We start from the raw sequence: 17,087 nt of genomic DNA on the forward strand, positions 1-17,087 counted from the left end.
AGTATAACTGCATGATCAGAGGACACACAGATTTTTCACACGTGTGTAGTGTAGAAGAGCAGGTTATGAGGCTGCAGTTTTCTGAAGTTTGATGAAGTTATTTCCAAAAAATAAATACATTTTAAAAAAGCAAAGCAGACTAAGAGCAGAATGTAGTCTGCTTATCTGTATGTTTGAGAGAAGGCCTGCCGGGCCCTCTGGTGCGATCCTGTTGTTTGGGACCCTCCCTATAACCTCCAAAGAGGATAGAGAGTTTTGAAAATCTTTCAGTGGCTCTTTTCACAGGAATTTGTTGCTGGCTGTTAAAGGGAAAGGACTGGTTTGGTGGAGGCTAGAGTCTTTCTTTCCCTGTGTCTCCTGGTGAGTCAGAGTGGCGAAGCTTATTCTGCTTAGAGATTGGGTGGGAAACTAGATAAATTAGTTTTTTTTTTTTTAATTTTTTTTTCAACGTTTATTTATTTTTGGGACAGAGAGAGACAGAGCATGAACGGGGGAGGGGCAGAGAGAGAGGGAGACACAGAATCGGAAACAGGCTCCAGGCTCTGAGCCATCAGCCCAGAGCCTGACGAGGGGCTCGAACTCCCGGACCGCGAGATCGTGACCTGGCTGAAGTCGGACGCTTAACCGACTGCGCCACCCAGGTGCCCCAAATTAGTTTTAATCTAAAAAACCTTGATGCCAGCTGACAGGATCTAGTGGGCAAGAAACACCAGACTGTTGGAGTTAGGGAACGTGTGCAGCTGCCTTGGATGCCTCTCCGGCTCTTCCTCTGCCGAAGGACATGTGATAGTATCACCATAACCACTTCAGGAGGCCAGGATCTTCCTTGGAAATGCTTTGAAAATCTGAAAAAGCACTAGAGATACAGTGTGGCTATTAATAGCTCCATCAGGTCAGTCAGTTAGGGCCAAGTCTATATTTTGATGTGATATTATATTTCAAGGTTTGATCTGAATTTCGTTTTGTGGCCTTAGAAAATAAGTGGTAGCTTAATCAGTCCCTTTTGGAATCCTTTCCTCTTTTTGGTTAGTCCAGGTGAGCCTAATTAATCCTAATTCTTCTTTCTCAGTGCCCATGTGTTTTGGTAGGTACGTGTTGTAACCTCACTTTGTTACCCGTCGACTCTGGCAGCGAGCGGTATGACAGATACCAGTGCCAGATTGCCCTCAATTCCGGTGTTAACCAGCTCTTCTCCTTCTTTTCCAGTCCCACGCCTTTGACACCTCATCCTTCAGTTCCTTTGCTGTAAGGGCAACTTGAACAAGCTTCAGCCCTTTCTCAGACTCCCAGGGCAGGACTTGAATGGATTTGACCCTGGAATTGTTCCTGATGCAGCCTTGTTCAGTTCTTGCTGCTGCCATGCTGGATTCCAAAGATCCACTTTTTCCTCGACTGGTCTCACAGGGTCAGGCCCATTGGTTAAAGCTTGTCGCGTACTTGGTGGGGAGGTTCAAAATGGAGGAGGGACTCCACTTCGGGAGTTGGACCTGGAGGCAAAAAATAAGCCTTCAGCCTAAAAGCACTAAGTGCCCATTGTTTAGGCAGCTGTTAATCAACCATGTTTCTATGAAAATAAGTCCTTTTCATGAGGCAATTGTGTGGGAATAGCTAATTCTGGCCTGATGCTGTGCAGTGTGAGGTTAAAAACATGGTAACTTGTCACAACACAATTCTTCTTGTTCTTTCTGCTGTGGGCTGACTCTACATTACTCGCTTTGTTTGCTCTAGAATGGAATCTACTCACCATTTACTAAAATGAAATGCATTTCTTGGGGGAGGCAAAGTCCAGTTCACTAGGTCTTGCATCTTAAAGAGAAAGGAGCCCTGCTCTCTGTGACTAATTGTTAGGAATGTCATTTAGCTTGTTTAGATCCAGATTGTAGTCCTGGAGTTGGATTTTACACGCTGTGGCTGTTTTATGTCTTAGTTTGAAGAAATTCACGCTCGTTGCCCATGTCTTGTTCCTAGCAAGACAGATTAATTTTTAAAGTCTTAGTTAGGCAATAGATAGAGATGAGCATTAGAGAGAAAGCTAAGCGTAGTAGATAGCGCAGCGCACAGGCTTTGAAATCTGACAGGTGTGGCTCGACATCCTGACCTTGGGCCAGTTTTTAACCTCTACCCCTTATTTTACTCCTATGAGAAAGGGGAATAATGTGAAACACCTGATGGGAAGATAACATATGGAAAGTACCAGACTTCAGTAATTAATACTGACTTTCCACAGAAATCATCCTTTGCCTTTTTACTAAGAGCCAGTGCTGAACTTCCTTGTATCCATGGGTGTTAGTGTTTCAGGAAAGAAAGAGCACCTTTCTGTAGCTCTGCAGATTGCTTCACCTTTGACTAACAAGCTTTATACTGCTGATACAGTGTCTGTTCACATGCCTGGATGCCTTTGGCTTTCCTCTAGGATTTGCGTATTCTTAGCCACTAGCCTAAAAGAGAAGGCTAGATCTTTTCAGGTACATCTTCAGTGTTTCCTTTGAATTTACCACTTCATGTCTTCACAGTGGTTTGACTCAGCTTCTGGCATCCAGGGTTGAGGAAACCATTTCTTCAGATCTCTTGGCATGTCTGCTCTTAAAAGATAGGCTCCTCATAGTTTTTATAGTGCCTTGCTTAATTTATAGAGTTACAGGATGGTGTCTGCCATGTAGAAAGGTTGCAGTTGGTCCTGTAAATCTTGCAGCTGGGGGATCCTTCTTGAGAACTTAATAGCAGATGGCCTCTTTACAGCATTGTGACAGTTGGTGTAATAAAATTATTCAAACAGATTCATGTCCATCACAGTTCAAATCTGTCAGCATTTGTAGATCATTCCCATTTTCTTTCTCCTTTCTTCTGGCAGCCTTTTCATGTTAGTAGGGCTTGCCAGAACAGTGATGGAGAAGAATAGAAAGGGAGAGGGCCTCAATTTAAAAGGAGAGCAGCTTTGCTACTTTGTAGTTTAAAATATGTAAATAAAAAAATCACAAATCTTCCCAATGCTGATGTCTGTAGAATCAAGCTGTAAACTCCCATACCATCACCAAAGTTAAGAACTAGGTACTTTTGTCCTTGCTTCCCTTGAACTGGGTTCTCTTGTGTGTGTGTAGAGGACAGAAAAAGAAACAGATTCTTATAGCAAAAGTGCTCAGATATTTAGTTATATTGCAGTAATCATTTTGGTAAAGAATTATCTTTGTCACTCAAAGATAATTGAGTCATTAGAATGATTTGGGGTATCTTTGATAGAGGTTAGTAGTTCTTTTGAAACATTGTCGGTCATGTCTTAATTCTAGTTCCTTGGTCTGGAGTATAATTCTCACATAACATTGTTCCTTTTGGAAAGAACAATTTGTCCAATGGTACAGCTTCAAAAAATGGATCTTGGAGTAGGGCAAAAATTCTGATACTACCCACTTGGTTGTTATACAAGGTACAGTAGGAACGGTATAGGGGGCAGTAAGAACCCACCCAGATGTGATAGACAGAGAGAGTGTCAGTAGATGGGTACTTCTCAAAGCATATCCCCGGCAGGCTGTACCTCGTATGTCCCTGTTACCCACGTTCTTGGTCTCTGCTGTCACTCAACTCCGTCCTCCATCTTAAACATCAGTATGCTCTGCTTTTAACTCCTTTGCCACCTGCTTTTGCTCTGCTTGTCCTTTCAGTGACAAATGCATGAGCCAGTTTTCAAGAGAACAGATCATTAGAACTCTAAAGATGTGACCCATTTCATATTAAGAAGTCATTGCCCCAGAATGGAATGATTTGTAACTGATTTTTTATGGTTGCTAAAGAGGCAGAGTTGTGGCACAGTGGAAAGGAAATAAATAGAAAAATTCTGGGGCTCCTGGCTGGCTCTGTTGGAGGAACATGCAACTCTTGATCTCGGGATCACGAATTCAGGCTCCATGTTGAGTGTAGAGATTACTTAGGTGGGTGGGTAGGTAGGTAGGTAGATAGATAAACTTTAAAAAATTTTTTAGTTTCTGTGAGAGGATGTCTAAATTTGCCTGTTGTATGGGGTGTGACTGTAGGCCAGAATAGTGAGGAAAGGCAGGCAACACAAGAGAGGTTTTCTTCATTTAGTTTAAACGTATCTGACCCAAAAAAGCCCCCCCAAAAAAACAGCATCGAACAAATCTATAAATTCCTTCAAGTATCGCACTAACTTTCAGCTCAATATGCCCAGAGCTGTAGACCAAAGATTGCTCCCATGAGATTACAGAGGTTATTCCCTGTGTAAAATAACGTGCCCTTCTTTCTCTTTCCTTTTCAGGGAAGCAGAGTCTTTCAAGGAACAAGGAAATGCATACTATGCCAAGAAAGATTACAATGAAGCTTATAACTATTATACAAAAGCCATAGGTGAGAAGGACCTACTGCCTATGCTGAAAGATAAATTTGCTGAATACCATTATAAGTAGCCCCTCTCGAAGAAGTAGCCTTTGGCGTAGGGGGTTCATAACTGTTATGAACTCTTTTGGACTTAATGGCATGTGAACTCTTTTGGACTTAATGGCTTCATGAGGGATGACGCTTTCTAGCTCAAATGGGTAGTTTAGAGGCAATTCCAGAAATTCTAGATCTAATGGCAAAAAGATAACCGCCTAAATGCATCTCAGCCATTTCCAGTTCATTTAACTATCTTAGAAAATGGCCCTCGTAGATATTATCAAGCCTTAACTACTTCTGTGCTCAATTTGCCAGCATATTTTAATCCCATGTCAGCATGTTTCTCACCTAACTTGCTTACAGGTTCTCTACCCCTAATTCAACAAATGCAAATTCATTTTCATGTCTTATTACATAAAATACAATTCATTAAGAAGATGAATATGCTGACATCTCCCAACTTTATCCTGAAAAGATAATCAGAGCACTTTAAAGCCAAGTGTAAATTATTTTAAGCAACTTCCTTTTTCATTGGTTGCACCATTGCTGCTGTCCATTTGCACAAGTAGTCAAAAATTTGGCCGTGGCCTTTTAAACAGAGTATGTCAGCATTCCTGTTAAGAGTTTGATTGCCTTGATACAGTTCTGAGGGAGATGGCCCCGCAGTTTTTGAGGCAGTGACTTGGCTAAGCTGTATTTTACTTTCTTCTGCCCTTCCTGTAGATATGTGTCCTAAAAATGCTAGCTATTATGGGAATCGAGCAGCCACCTTGATGATGCTTGGAAAGTTCCGGGAAGCTCTTGGAGATGCACAGCAGTCCGTGAGGTTGGATGACAGTTTCGTCCGGGTACGTGATGTGACCACTTGGCTGGGGCAGAGGGGCGGCGGAGTGGGAGGGGGGGATTGACTGGGGAGAAATGGTTGGGGAAGGATCAGCTGGGGAGGACCGGTTGTTTCAATTAAATTCTCTGTCCCAGAGCTTCTCAATCTAGACACTGTAGACATTTGGGACCAGATCATTCTTTGTCATGGGGGGCTATCCTGTGCATTGTATGATGTTTAGCAGCATCCCTGGCCCTTAACCACTGGGTATAAGTAGCACCCCCCCACCCCCACCCTGGCCTCAGTGGTGACAACCAAAAATGTCTCTAACATTGCTAACCATCTAACCATCCCATGGAGGGCAGAATCTCCCTTGGTAAGAACCACTGCTCTGGCCATTTTCATCCCATGTCGGTTTTCTGTGGGTGTTTCTTGCTGCTGTTGATTGCTTTTTGCTTGGCCAATCATGCTCCTTTTCTTCCCTCTTTCTGTTTCTTCTAGGGACATCTACGAGAGGGTAAATGCCACCTATCTCTAGGGAATGCTATGGCGGCATGTCGTAGTTTCCAGAGAGCCCTAGAACTGGATCACAAAAATGCTCAGGCACAACAGGAGGTATGGTTCTGATCTTGTGTGTAGGGAAAAAGACAATGTGGTATAGTGACCTGAAAGTCAGAACTGAGAGCGGGGGAAAAAAAGAACTGAGCTAGTTTCACTCCTGCCATCGGCCACACCTGGCTAACTGTAGGCAGTCTCATAGTCTGTCTGAGGCTTGATTTTGTATATGTAGACAGTTTTGAGTATGATTTATAGGTTTAGGAATCTGTGAAAATTGGAGGGTTTCTGAGATTCCTGGGGTGGGCAGATGCTGCAAGGAACTGATTTGAATGAAGTTGAAGAATCTGAGTAAATTCAAATCCTGATTAAATTGGTAGCAGCTAAAACATGTTTTAGTTCCGTTTCCATATATACCCTGTTTACCTCTGGTTGCATTTTAGTGAGAATCTGGAAACTTCTGCTCGACCTCTGACAATGCCTTGCCCTTATTTTATATCTTTCAAGGCATGATTCTTGTATTCTTGACTTTAAGTTCAAACTGAGGGTGCAGGTTGGGCTTTACCCTTTTAGCTGCATCTTCACCAACTTGATTTGTAAAGTCTGTGGTTCTGATTTTCTTGAACTAATAATTCATCAAAGCCTTAATTTTTGTGTTTGTTGAACCTATAACTTCATTAAAACTTTCCTTATCTGATTTTCTGGTATAGTTCAAGAATGCTAATGCAGTCATAGAATATGAGAAAATAGCAGAAACGGATTTTGAGAAGCGGGATTTTCGGAAGGTAAAGTATAACTATGGGGAGATCTCACCTACCCTTTGTCACAAGGTTTCGTGTGTGTGTGCCTGTGTGTGTGCGTGTGTGTGTGTGCGCACGCGCGCGTGTGTGGTATAGTACACAAGATCCAGAATAATCAGTTACCACTTTATTTTGACTTTTTTTTTTCTTTTTTTTTTTTTCTCTCTCTTTTAAAGACTGTTTTTTTAAGAGCAGTTTTAGGTTCACGGCAAAATTGAGAGGAAGGTAAAAAGAGTTCTCCTATGCCCTCTACCCCCCCTCCCCACATACATAGCCTCCCCCATTATCAACATTCCCCCACCAGAGGTACGTTTGTTACAGTCACATTTTTGACAGTTGTGAATAGAGCTGCTCTAAACATCTGTGTGCAGGTTTTTGTGTGGGCATAAGTTTTCACCCCTTTTGGGTAAATACTAAGAAGTGCAGTTGCTGGATCGTATGGTGGAAGTATGTTAAGTTTGCAAGAAACCACCCAAATGGCTGTACCATTTTGTATTCCCGCCAGCAATGAGTGAGAGTTCCTGTTGCTCCACATCATCACCAGCATCTAAAAATTTTTTGGGCCAAGGTACTTATTTTCTTAATAATATTTGGCTTTATGATGAAAAGCAATAATAGTCTACTTGAGTTTGTTCCTGGTTTTGATATAAGATGGTAGCCTAAAAGTGTGCTGCTAATAGAGGAAACACTGGTTGGAATTAAATATTATGTTTGGATAATCCATTTTTATTTAAATAATGGGAGCTAGCTCTAACTCTTGCTTTATGTGAACTGGATGCAGCTGTAACTAAAAAGTAGAGGCTCCTTTTAGATTCTTGAACAGTGTATGTAACCTGTCATCAGTACCATTTTGATATTAGGCTTTTTTGCTTTTTAAGTTTTTATTTAGAGAGAAAGCGTGAGTGGGGGAGAGGCAGAGAGAGAGACTCCCTAGCAGGCTCCGCACTGTCAGTGCAGAGCGCAGTGTGGGGTTCAAACCCACGAATTGTGAGACCATGACCTGAGCCAAAGCTGGAAGGTTCACCGACGGAGCCACCCAGGGCCCCCATTGATGTTAGGCCTTTCTATGAAAACCCACTAGTCTCCTTTATGGCGCCGTGTGACAGTCCCATGAAAATTAACGTGCCCAAAAGATTGCCCTGTCTGAAAACATGCAAAGGATATAAAAGTTTGAGATCTCTTTCTAGATCTTGTTTATAGTGGTTATGCCTCATCTGTATAGTTCTGAATTCCCTTCTCTAGATGATATTTTGACGTAGCTTTCATTAGTTTCAAAAGGGACGGTGAATGGCTCCCAAAAAAGTTAAAAACCACTGATCAGGATCAGTTTTCAGGATCACTTAAAAGAGGTTTGTATTGGATCGGTTGAGTGGTCGACCCTTGATTTTGGCTCAGGTCATGACCTCATGGTTGGTTTGAGCCCTGAGTCAGACTCTGTGCTGACATTGTAGAGCTTGCTTTGGATTCTCTCTCTCCCTCTCTCTCCCTCCCCTGCTTGTGCTCATGCTCTTTCTCAAAAATGTAAAATAAACTTTAAAAATTAAAAAAAAAAAAAAAGTTTGTATCATCCAGGGAACATGTGAGAATTTGCTCAGTGCTTTCTGTAAAAGGGACTCAATAAATGTTTGATAAAAGGATACAGTTAAGAATGATTCATAAGTCAAAAACTGTGCAGGTCTTTTATTTGGTAATAAATATTTCTGATTAGCTTATGCAGAGTCCCAGCATTAACTTATCAGCATCCCTCTTCTGTCCATTGGTTTTAATAACCACAGTGTCTTTGTAATAACCACGGTGATTCATAAGTTTTTTTGGTGTGTGTGTGTGTGTGTATTTGGAAAGCGATTCTGCCTTCTGTCATGTTTTCTGAGGTTTACATAGGCAAAAGCTTTGTCTCAAAAGGCAATCTTTTGAGTTTCTTTTCTCTCTTGCCCACTCTGGAGCCAGAATCCCCAGTTTGTGACAGAATCCTCTGTTTGTGACATCCCAGCCCCCCCACTGTAGCTCATGGTGATGTCACAAATGAAGAATTATGATCCTGGCAGGGGAAGCAGATGAACTTGGAAGAAACAAAGATCTTCTTTGCCTGCAGCTGTCCCTGGTCGTGGGGAGATGGGGGTGGGAAGTGAGGCACTGAGCTTCGGCTCACACTCCACTGACCCGATGGGCAGAACCATCTCCGCACAGAGCGTTGCGAAGGCAGCAGGGTGTGGCTGCTTACATTTGACTGCTTCACCTCCCCCCCCCAATTATTTTTCTGTCGAAGGGAGAAAAAGTCAGCACCATGACTCTACTCTACATCATACCTAAAACTTCAGACAGTCCTGGGACTTCCAGGATAGTAACCCGTGCCCTGAAAGAGAGGTGCCCCACCACTGCTCTGAACCCTGCAATGAGTCTTCCCAGTGGAGCAGAGCAGCTCGTGGGGTTTCCCTGTTTCCACATATTTTCAAATTAAAATTCTTGAATAGGTGCCATTCATCGTTAAAAGAAGTGGAAACAGATACTCAGTGATAGGTATTCCCCCCGAACTTGATTTCCATCTGCCTAGTTCTCACCCACTAAAGTAACCACTGTTCTTGTTTCTTCTGTTCCCTTCCAGTTTAGTTGTACACATATAAGCAAAGAGAAGCATAGATTTCTAATTTTTTTTTTTTTGCATGAGAGGAAGGAAATAATGCTGTATACTGTTCTATACCTTTTGTTTTCCCCCCTCCCCCACTTAGACCTTGAAATCTTTATTAATATATGGAGAACGTCTTTATTGTATTTTAGAGGCATGTAGTATCCCATTATATGAATGTCTAACCAGTTGCCTGTTTGCTGAAATTAGTCCTATTTCTGCTTCTGGGTTTTCAGACTTCATCTCTTCCTGATCCCCAGGGCCAGATTCTGAGAGGAAATGGGTGTCCCTTAATTCCACATTTCTCCTTTGGGTCATTTATTACTGGACAAGAAGGTGATTCAGCAAGGATCTCCCAGGAATAGCAGCTAACCCAAAACTGAAAGCTCAGAGAACAAACTTCTGAAAAGAGAAAAAGGGTGAGGGCGGGGGGCACCAGTTTCTGCTCAGGTCATGATCTCACAGTCCGTGAGTTCGAGCCTCGCTTCGGGCTCTGTGCTGACAGCTCAAAACCTGGAGCCTGCTTCGGATTCTGTGTCTCCCTCTCTACCCCTCCCCTGCTTGCGCTCTCTCTCTGTCTCAGAAATAAACAAACATTAAAAAAAAAACGGGGAGGCACCTGGGTGGCTCAGTTGGTTGAGCGTCCAACTTTGGCTCAGGTCCTGATTTCTTGGTTTGTGACTTCGAGCCCCACGTTGGGCTCTGTGCTGACAGCTCAGAGCCTGGAGTCTGCTTCGGATTCTGTGTCTCCCTCTCTCTCTGTTCCTCCCCTGCTCATGCTCTGTCTCTCTCAAAAATAAAGTTTAAAAAAAATTTTTTTTAAAGAGAAGATGGGAATACATGGAGAGTCTTTATCAAGCTGAAAGATTGAAGTAATCCCAGCCATGTGCGTGTGTGAGAGAGAAAGAAACTTGCCTTTTAGTTTGTGTAGCGACATGTTGGGTGCAGTACTCTGATTAAGTCTATTAGGACCATTTAAAATGCGCCATTTTATTGGTATATTTCTGTACTAAGATAGAAGTGGAAGGGTAGCCACCAGGGTACTTAGTGAGCCATGAGGCTCATGGCACAGGGAGGAAGGAATTGTGAGCCATTCTGATCATACAAGGAGTAATGAGTCTACATCAGGTTATTTGGGGTATCCTTGTCTTACATAATAGGCTAAACATGGTGAGTTAGGCAGAGTAGCAAATGAGTCTACATTAGCAAAATGTGATTCTGACCACAGTCACTGGATATGATTCAGTGTGGAGGCAGCTTAGCATGGTGATTACAGTTACAGGCTCTGGAGTCTCAGTGTGAGACCCAATCCTGTTTCTATCACTTACTAGCTTTGTTGACCTTGAACACATTACTTTATTTCTGCGTTTTCATTTAGTTTCTCATTTACAAAATAAGGAACTTCATGAAATTACTGTATAAAATTGTTGTGAGCATTAAGTGGGTCAGTATATAAAGTACTTAATGTTTGCTGTCATCATTATCGTTTGGATCACCTGCTCTCCTTGTTTCAGTGGTTTAATCAAATGACTTAGATATGTTCCTAAACTCTGATATCACTTTCCTTTGAATCTGTTGCCTGTGGCGAAACTAAAATGAAGATGTTTCTGTACAGTCCAGAATGAAGAGAGTTATTTGCTTTCCTTCTCCCCATAGGTTGTTTTCTGCATGGACCGTGCCCTAGAATTTGCCCCTGCCTGCCATCGCTTCAAAATCCTCAAAGCAGAATGTTTAGCAATGCTAGGTCGTTATCCGGAAGCACAGTCTGTGGCCAGGTATGAAGTCGGGCCAGTTCGGCCTTGACACACCAGATACCACTCGACAGGTGCCGTCTGGCAGCTCTTGACAGCAGGAGCTACCATATGTCCTGTAGGTAGGCCAGCTTGGGCTGATCAGTCCTTTGCAGGTCATATGGTCTCTGTTGCAACTGTTCACCTCTGCCACGATAGTGCAGATGTGGCCATCGATGATAGATAAGTGGATGATGTGGGTAGGTTTCAATACAATTTTATTACATAAACAGTAGCAGGGAGGATTTGGTCCTGTGGGCTGTAATTTACCAACCACTGTTCTAATAAAGACTGAGATGCGTGAAGTGTATTAGAGATAAATATAGGTGGTTTATTTGGGGAAGGTATTGGGATCTGTCTACTTTTGGATACTTCCATACTAGACACATGGTCAGGAGAAAAACTGGCTATAGTAATCACAAATGTTAGCGTTGGTGGAGAGATCCAAACCACAGCTGAGCATGTCCCTTTACGGCTATTGCAGTGACATTCTACGAATGGATTCTACCAACGCAGATGCTCTGTACGTACGAGGTCTTTGCCTTTATTATGAAGATTGTATTGAGAAGGCGGTTCAGTTTTTTGTACAGGCTCTCAGGATGGCTCCTGACCATGAGAAGGCCTGCGTGGCTTGCAGAGTAAGTTCTAGGCCCCACATCTGAGTAGGAAAGAAAGCTTCCTTTTTGAGCCTTTAAGAAAGTCACAAATAGAAGATTCTAGGACCACATGAAATGTGAGCATGCTGGACATGCTTTTTCCACCTTGCCAGGATGCTTGGTCCTTTCCTTAGAAATTATTTCAGAACTACTTTTATTTGCCTAAAGGCAGATGTGATCATATATGATCCTGCTAATACTAGGTGTGTTTTTTTTTTCTTCCCTCAGTAAAGAAAAAATAGTAATGCTTATTCTGGGAAGTGGAGGTAAACCCTGGGTGACACAGGTCTCATTGGTATTCTCTTGTAAATCTTGGTTTCCCCTGTCCACTCCGTAGGAAGCACTAGTGAACAGCAAATAGCCTAGGTGGTGGGGTTGGAGGGGAGGGGGATAAGGATCTGTAAGATGCTAAACAACAGGGATCTGAGAAATTGAAAATAGACTCGGGCCTCTCTGTACGGTGGTCTGAGATTTCCTGGATGTGAACTAACCTCCCTTTGCTTTTCCCTGTAGAATGCCAAAGCACTTAAAGCAAAGAAAGAAGATGGGAATAAAGCATTTAAAGAAGGAAATTACAAGCTAGCCTATGAACTGTACACAGAAGCCCTGGGGATAGACCCTAACAATATAAAAACAAATGCTAAACTCTACTGTAATCGGGGTACGGTTAATTCCAAGGTAAGCACTCGGTCTGGGTCTTGGGGCCTATGGAGATATGTTTAAGGGGCATCTTGGGGAGTCTGCTTAATAAGGACAAGCCACACGAAAGGAGAATAGTGGTTTTGGTTGAGATCTCAGCTTGTTAGGAACTTCCTTTTGAGAAGCAAGCTTTTACCTTTTTCCTAGAATTTCAGGGCACTTGAGGGACAGCTGGGAAGGATATTCCTATCTGGTCTTCCTCAAGATCCCTTCCTTCCACTAAGGGAATGGCTAGAGGCTTTGGGATAATTTTTTAAGCAAATATTGTTGCTACTTTTTGCCAAAGCAAGTGATTGTGGCTTTCTCGGGAGTGATTTGGAGGAAATTAGAGTATGAAGCAGGCTTAGTTTTTTTTGTCCAGCATGCTCAGCTGAAAATGGTCTGAGCGCCTGCTGCAGTGCTGCATACCATGAGAAACCAGAGCAAGCTCTTGCTCTTGTAGCGTTCCAGTGGTCAGAAATCAGTGATTCTTACTCCTGTAGTTAGCCTTTTGGAGAGTGGAGGGCAGGAACCACCCTTACTATTTCCATGTCGTGTTTGGGCACCACCCTGGAATGGCAGAGGTGGCTTATCCTTGCCCATAAGTGTGCCTGGCTTCCATCCCTTAGAAGAGAAACCAGTTTTGAACCCGGTGTCCGTAGCCCTCTGAGATACTGGAGGGCTTTCTCAGTGACTAGAAATGAGTGTGACAGGGGCCTGGTATGACTGATCCTCTTAGAATTGTGAAGCCGTGCTCACAGCTTCTGGGCTCCCTCAGTCACCGAAGGTGTGAAGTATGACTGCTCTCTCTCTCCTGAAGCTTAGGAAACTAGATGGTGCAATAGAAGACTGCACAAATGCAGTGAAGCTCGATGACACTTATATAAAAGCCTACTTGAGAAGAGCTCAGTGGTAAGTGGTGCTGGAGGGTGAGGGGAAGAGGGAGTTGCTGCCGGCCTGCCAGGGGGATTGCGTTATGGATGCTGAAGCAGCCCCAGGGATGTTGTGAGGTCATTTGGTCCTTCCCCCTGCCTCTAGGTGGGATTGTTCCAGCCCTAGACTCTCTTTATAGACCTCCAGCCGAGGAGATTGCACAGCTCCCTCAGTCTCCCATGCCTGTGTCTTACGCCCCTCACGGTCAGTAAGTTTCCTCTGATGCCTGACCCAAATTCCTTTTGTTAAAGTTTAAATCCATTTCCTTTGGAGATTGTATTTTGTATTGTACACTTTTGCTCTAACTTGGCACAGTGCTTGGCACACAGTAGGTGCTCACTCAATAAATGTTTTGTCGAATGAATGTATGTTGCTTGAAAGAGGAAGACAGAGACAGAGTTCTGCTTCTTCTGTTTGTTCCGGGTTACAGAAGACAGAAAGGAGTTTAAGCTGGCTCAGCCTCCCAGCAGTATAAGGAAACCCTTTTTGAAATACCTCTGTGACTTGGAGACTTATGAGCCAGGATGTGCCTGCCTAGATCTAGTGCCCGGATTCGCCTTCAGAATCGGGGTGCTCCCCAGCTTACATGTCCTTCTTACTCTTGGACCCACCAGACTCTTTTCTGCAGACAGGAACCTTAGCAAGGGCTAGGAGAGACCTCCCCCAAATCCATTTCTTCTTATTTCAGATTATTTCCCAGACAGAGAAGAACAATTCTATCTTAAAATTCCAGAAGGAAGACCTATTTGTTGTAAACTAATTCTCCAGCATTCGTTCATTCCGTTCCTTGTCCTGAAATGTCACATCCAAAGAGGTGCTGCTACTGATGCCTGATGAGCCCTTCATTCTTCAAGCTCCTCAGTCTCATTGGTGCAGGGTGTGGCCTGCCTCCCTTTTAGTTTTCCCAAAATGATCCACTTTTTTTGAAAACAGGAAAAGTGCTTCTGTATGTGGTGCTTTTTTTTTTTCCAAGTGGATTTCTAAGTAGATGAGTAAGTCTATCAAACAGAAACATACACAGAATTGTATTATAGATCCTGAAACTAGCTGTCTATCATCTCATGTTTGCAAACTGCTGGCAGGCAAACATGGAAGCTTTGGAAGACAGCAAGTACCCTATGATCCAGCTAAAGACTAATGTTAACAGATCCAGAATGCTATGTGCACGTTTACTGTGATGTTATCTGAAAGAGCAAACAAGGAGAATCCCCTAAGCATCTAGTGGGGCGGGAGTGGCTATATATATGACACTGTGTCAACTCAGTGGATACTCTGCTGTGTTTGAACAGAGAATGGGGAGAGAATATTCTTGGTTTGTTAGCAAGATAAAGGGGTGGACAATTCTATCTTGATATGTGTTCAATAAAGAAAAATCAAATGGCTTTAATCAGACAACTGACAGTTTATCTTTGTGGTAGAAACAGAACTGTCCTCTGAGTGGCTCTGCCTTTGAGATCCCACCACGGGGCACAGCGTGCACTTTGGGGCACAGTTGGCCAAGAACTTGGCAAACAGTCCCCTCAAGCAGCTGGGACTGACATGAAGTAGTGGAGATTAGTTCAGGCCAAACCCTTACCAGAGTCCTGACTGCTACCTCAACTTATCCCTAAAGACGGGGAGATGCCAGATTTCTGCTACATCTCCCATCATGCATTGCAGTTTCCCATTTTCCCTAAAGCTCTACTTCTCTGCATTTTCTTCAACTTAAAAAAAATACTTTTTAAAAAATAGATGTATAGTTTTCATACAGTGTTGTAATGTTTCAGGTGTATGACAATAGAAAAAAAATTTAAATGGAAAGATGTCCTTGAATTTAAAAAACACGTTAAGTAAAAATGTAAATCATTGTAATAACAAGCTTGTTTAATACATTCCAAAAGGGCATTGAAAGTTCATTAAGGTTACTTATTTGACAGATCATTCTACACCCGGGACCATCAGCTTAATACTACTCTTCATGCTGTAAATGGGTTCTCTGAGCTCCTGGTAACATTTGTGCCCAGTGTCCACAGGGCACTGGTTTTTGTCACCATTGTTTAATTAAAATTGTAAATCAAGATGTTGCCAGAAAATCAGAGATGCCTAAGAAGTTGGGCTCTGTCTTGCCAGCCACATCAGCAGCACCCCTCTGCTCTGGCCTCTAAGCCCCCCGGGGCTCTGATGTTTGCACAGATGGGATGTGTGGTGGCAGTGTAGTAAACTTGGTCTTTGTTGGGCAGCAGCTAGCTGTGCCGCACAGTCACTCCTGCTCCCCAGCCGATGGGGTCTGTCTCTGGAACTCCTACACAGTCTGTTTAATCGGTAGGCCAGTCTTGGCACCAGTGATCTCTTCGGGACATGGAAAATGCCACTTTGCTTCTGTGGAAAAGAAGGTCTTAACAGGTCTGGCAATCAGCCTTTCAAGCTAGATTCCGCCCATCTTGGGGCAGCCCCCCCCCCCCCCCCCGCCTTTCTTCTACACTCCTGAAATAAAAGCAAGCCTGCGTTTAGAGTCTCCTTTTTCTCTCACTTACCTCCATCTCTCAGATTGATTAGTCTTAGTGGAGGCATTTGCCAGCAGCCACCATCTTGAACTCGATCCTTCTAGTGGCTCACTAATCCCACTTGTACTCTGGATTGGAGCTGGCCCTGCATGTTTATGGCACTGCAGGTTTCAAAGCTTTTCCATATTCACCGCTCTCACTTCATGATCTTTTCCTCTTGCATTTTAATCCCAAGTAATCAGTCAAGTAGGAGCCTTCACATTGCCTTGTCCTGTGGCAATCCAGATGCCTTTTGGTGGCTCTGAAAGCAGAGGGAACTTTCTCCCCTTAGTTGCTTTCTGCTCAAAGCAGAGTATCACTTCGCTGGTTGGGTGCAAGTGGCATGAGACCTGTCTCTTTTTACTTGAGGAACTGGTAGTTAATTTTTTCTCACAGCTAGCTTAAGGATTCCTGTTTCATGAAGCATCTCAACCGAAAGTGTGTGTCTCTTGCTTGAGCCGTGCCTCTTCTCCCAGAGTGATACTGAAGGTGATTGCTATTTATGTTGATGGACCCCCCTGTATTTCCTTTTCAGTTACATGGACACAGAACAGTATGAGGAAGCAGTGCGGGACTATGAAAAAGTGTATCAGACGGAGAAAACAAAAGGTAAAGGTGTTTGAGAGCCTGTTTCTCAGGGAAATGTGAGGTCTTACTCATAGGCCCTAAAACTGGACATAGGAGTAGTTTGATTCACAGATCAGGGACATCCCTGGGGCTTATTTGATCACCAGCCAGGAAGAAATTAACAGAGACCCCAAGTGCAGGACAAGGCACTTATTTTCTGGCCCTATATCCTATCGCTTTTACTTCCTTTTATGTGTAATGAGGCTGATGTGCAGAACTGAAGTATGAGTAGATTTGTTTTTTAATATTCAGAAAGAAAACACCATAAAAGCACCTGGTATGTATGGTTAACAAGGCTTCTGACTGCAAGGCATCTGGGTTAGTAAGGGAAACCAGAGTCAGATTTGTCCATTGACTCTAGATGTCTCCTTCTAGAACACAAACAGCTCCTAAAAAATGCACAGCTGGAACTGAAGAAGAGTAAGAGGAAAGATTACTACAAAATTCTGGGCGTGGACAAGAATGCCTCTGAGGATGAGATCAAAAAAGCTTACCGGAAACGGGCCTTGATGCACCATCCAGGTAGAGTGGGTGTGGGGAGGGGACTTGGTGGGAAGAACGAACCAGGAGGGCCCTGCTGCACTCGGTCCAGAAAGTTCCCAGCTCTTGGGGCGCCTGGGTGGCTTAGTTGATGGGGCATCTGACTCTTGATTTCGGCTTAGGTCGTGATCTTGCGGTTCATGGAATTGAGCCCCGC

The 17,087-nt window shown here is 43.4% G+C and overlaps 1 protein-coding gene across 7 annotated transcripts in view; it reads left to right on the forward strand.

The window, feature by feature from the left end:
* DNAJC7 (DnaJ heat shock protein family (Hsp40) member C7) overlaps positions 1–17,087 on the forward strand; it is a 48,304-nt gene that overhangs the window by 7,242 nt on the left and 23,975 nt on the right. For 6 of the 7 annotated variants that reach the window (XR_007149423.1, XR_007149421.1, XR_007149422.1 and 3 more), the window contains exons 2-11: positions 4,268–4,356; positions 5,107–5,231; positions 5,708–5,821; positions 6,472–6,546; positions 10,841–10,959; positions 11,459–11,612; positions 12,144–12,308; positions 13,129–13,220; positions 16,299–16,372; positions 16,766–16,912. Coding sequence is in view for 4 of the 7 variants with exons in the window: in XM_047845626.1 (XP_047701582.1) it covers positions 4,268–4,356; positions 5,107–5,231; positions 5,708–5,821; positions 6,472–6,546; positions 10,841–10,959; positions 11,459–11,612; positions 12,144–12,308; positions 13,129–13,220; positions 16,299–16,372; positions 16,766–16,912 (1,154 nt within the window). In the remaining 3 variants the exon portion in view is untranslated. Of the gene's footprint in view, positions 1–1,263; positions 1,406–4,267; positions 4,357–5,106; positions 5,232–5,707; positions 5,822–6,471; positions 6,547–10,840; positions 10,960–11,458; positions 11,613–12,143; positions 12,309–13,128; positions 13,221–16,298; positions 16,373–16,765; positions 16,913–17,087 lie in introns of those variants that run through there. The other variant, XM_047845628.1, reaches the window with a different exon arrangement.

Source organism: Prionailurus viverrinus, unplaced genomic scaffold (assembly GCF_022837055.1).
Source record: "Prionailurus viverrinus isolate Anna unplaced genomic scaffold, UM_Priviv_1.0 scaffold_35, whole genome shotgun sequence".
Taxonomy (NCBI): domain Eukaryota; kingdom Metazoa; phylum Chordata; class Mammalia; order Carnivora; family Felidae; genus Prionailurus; species Prionailurus viverrinus.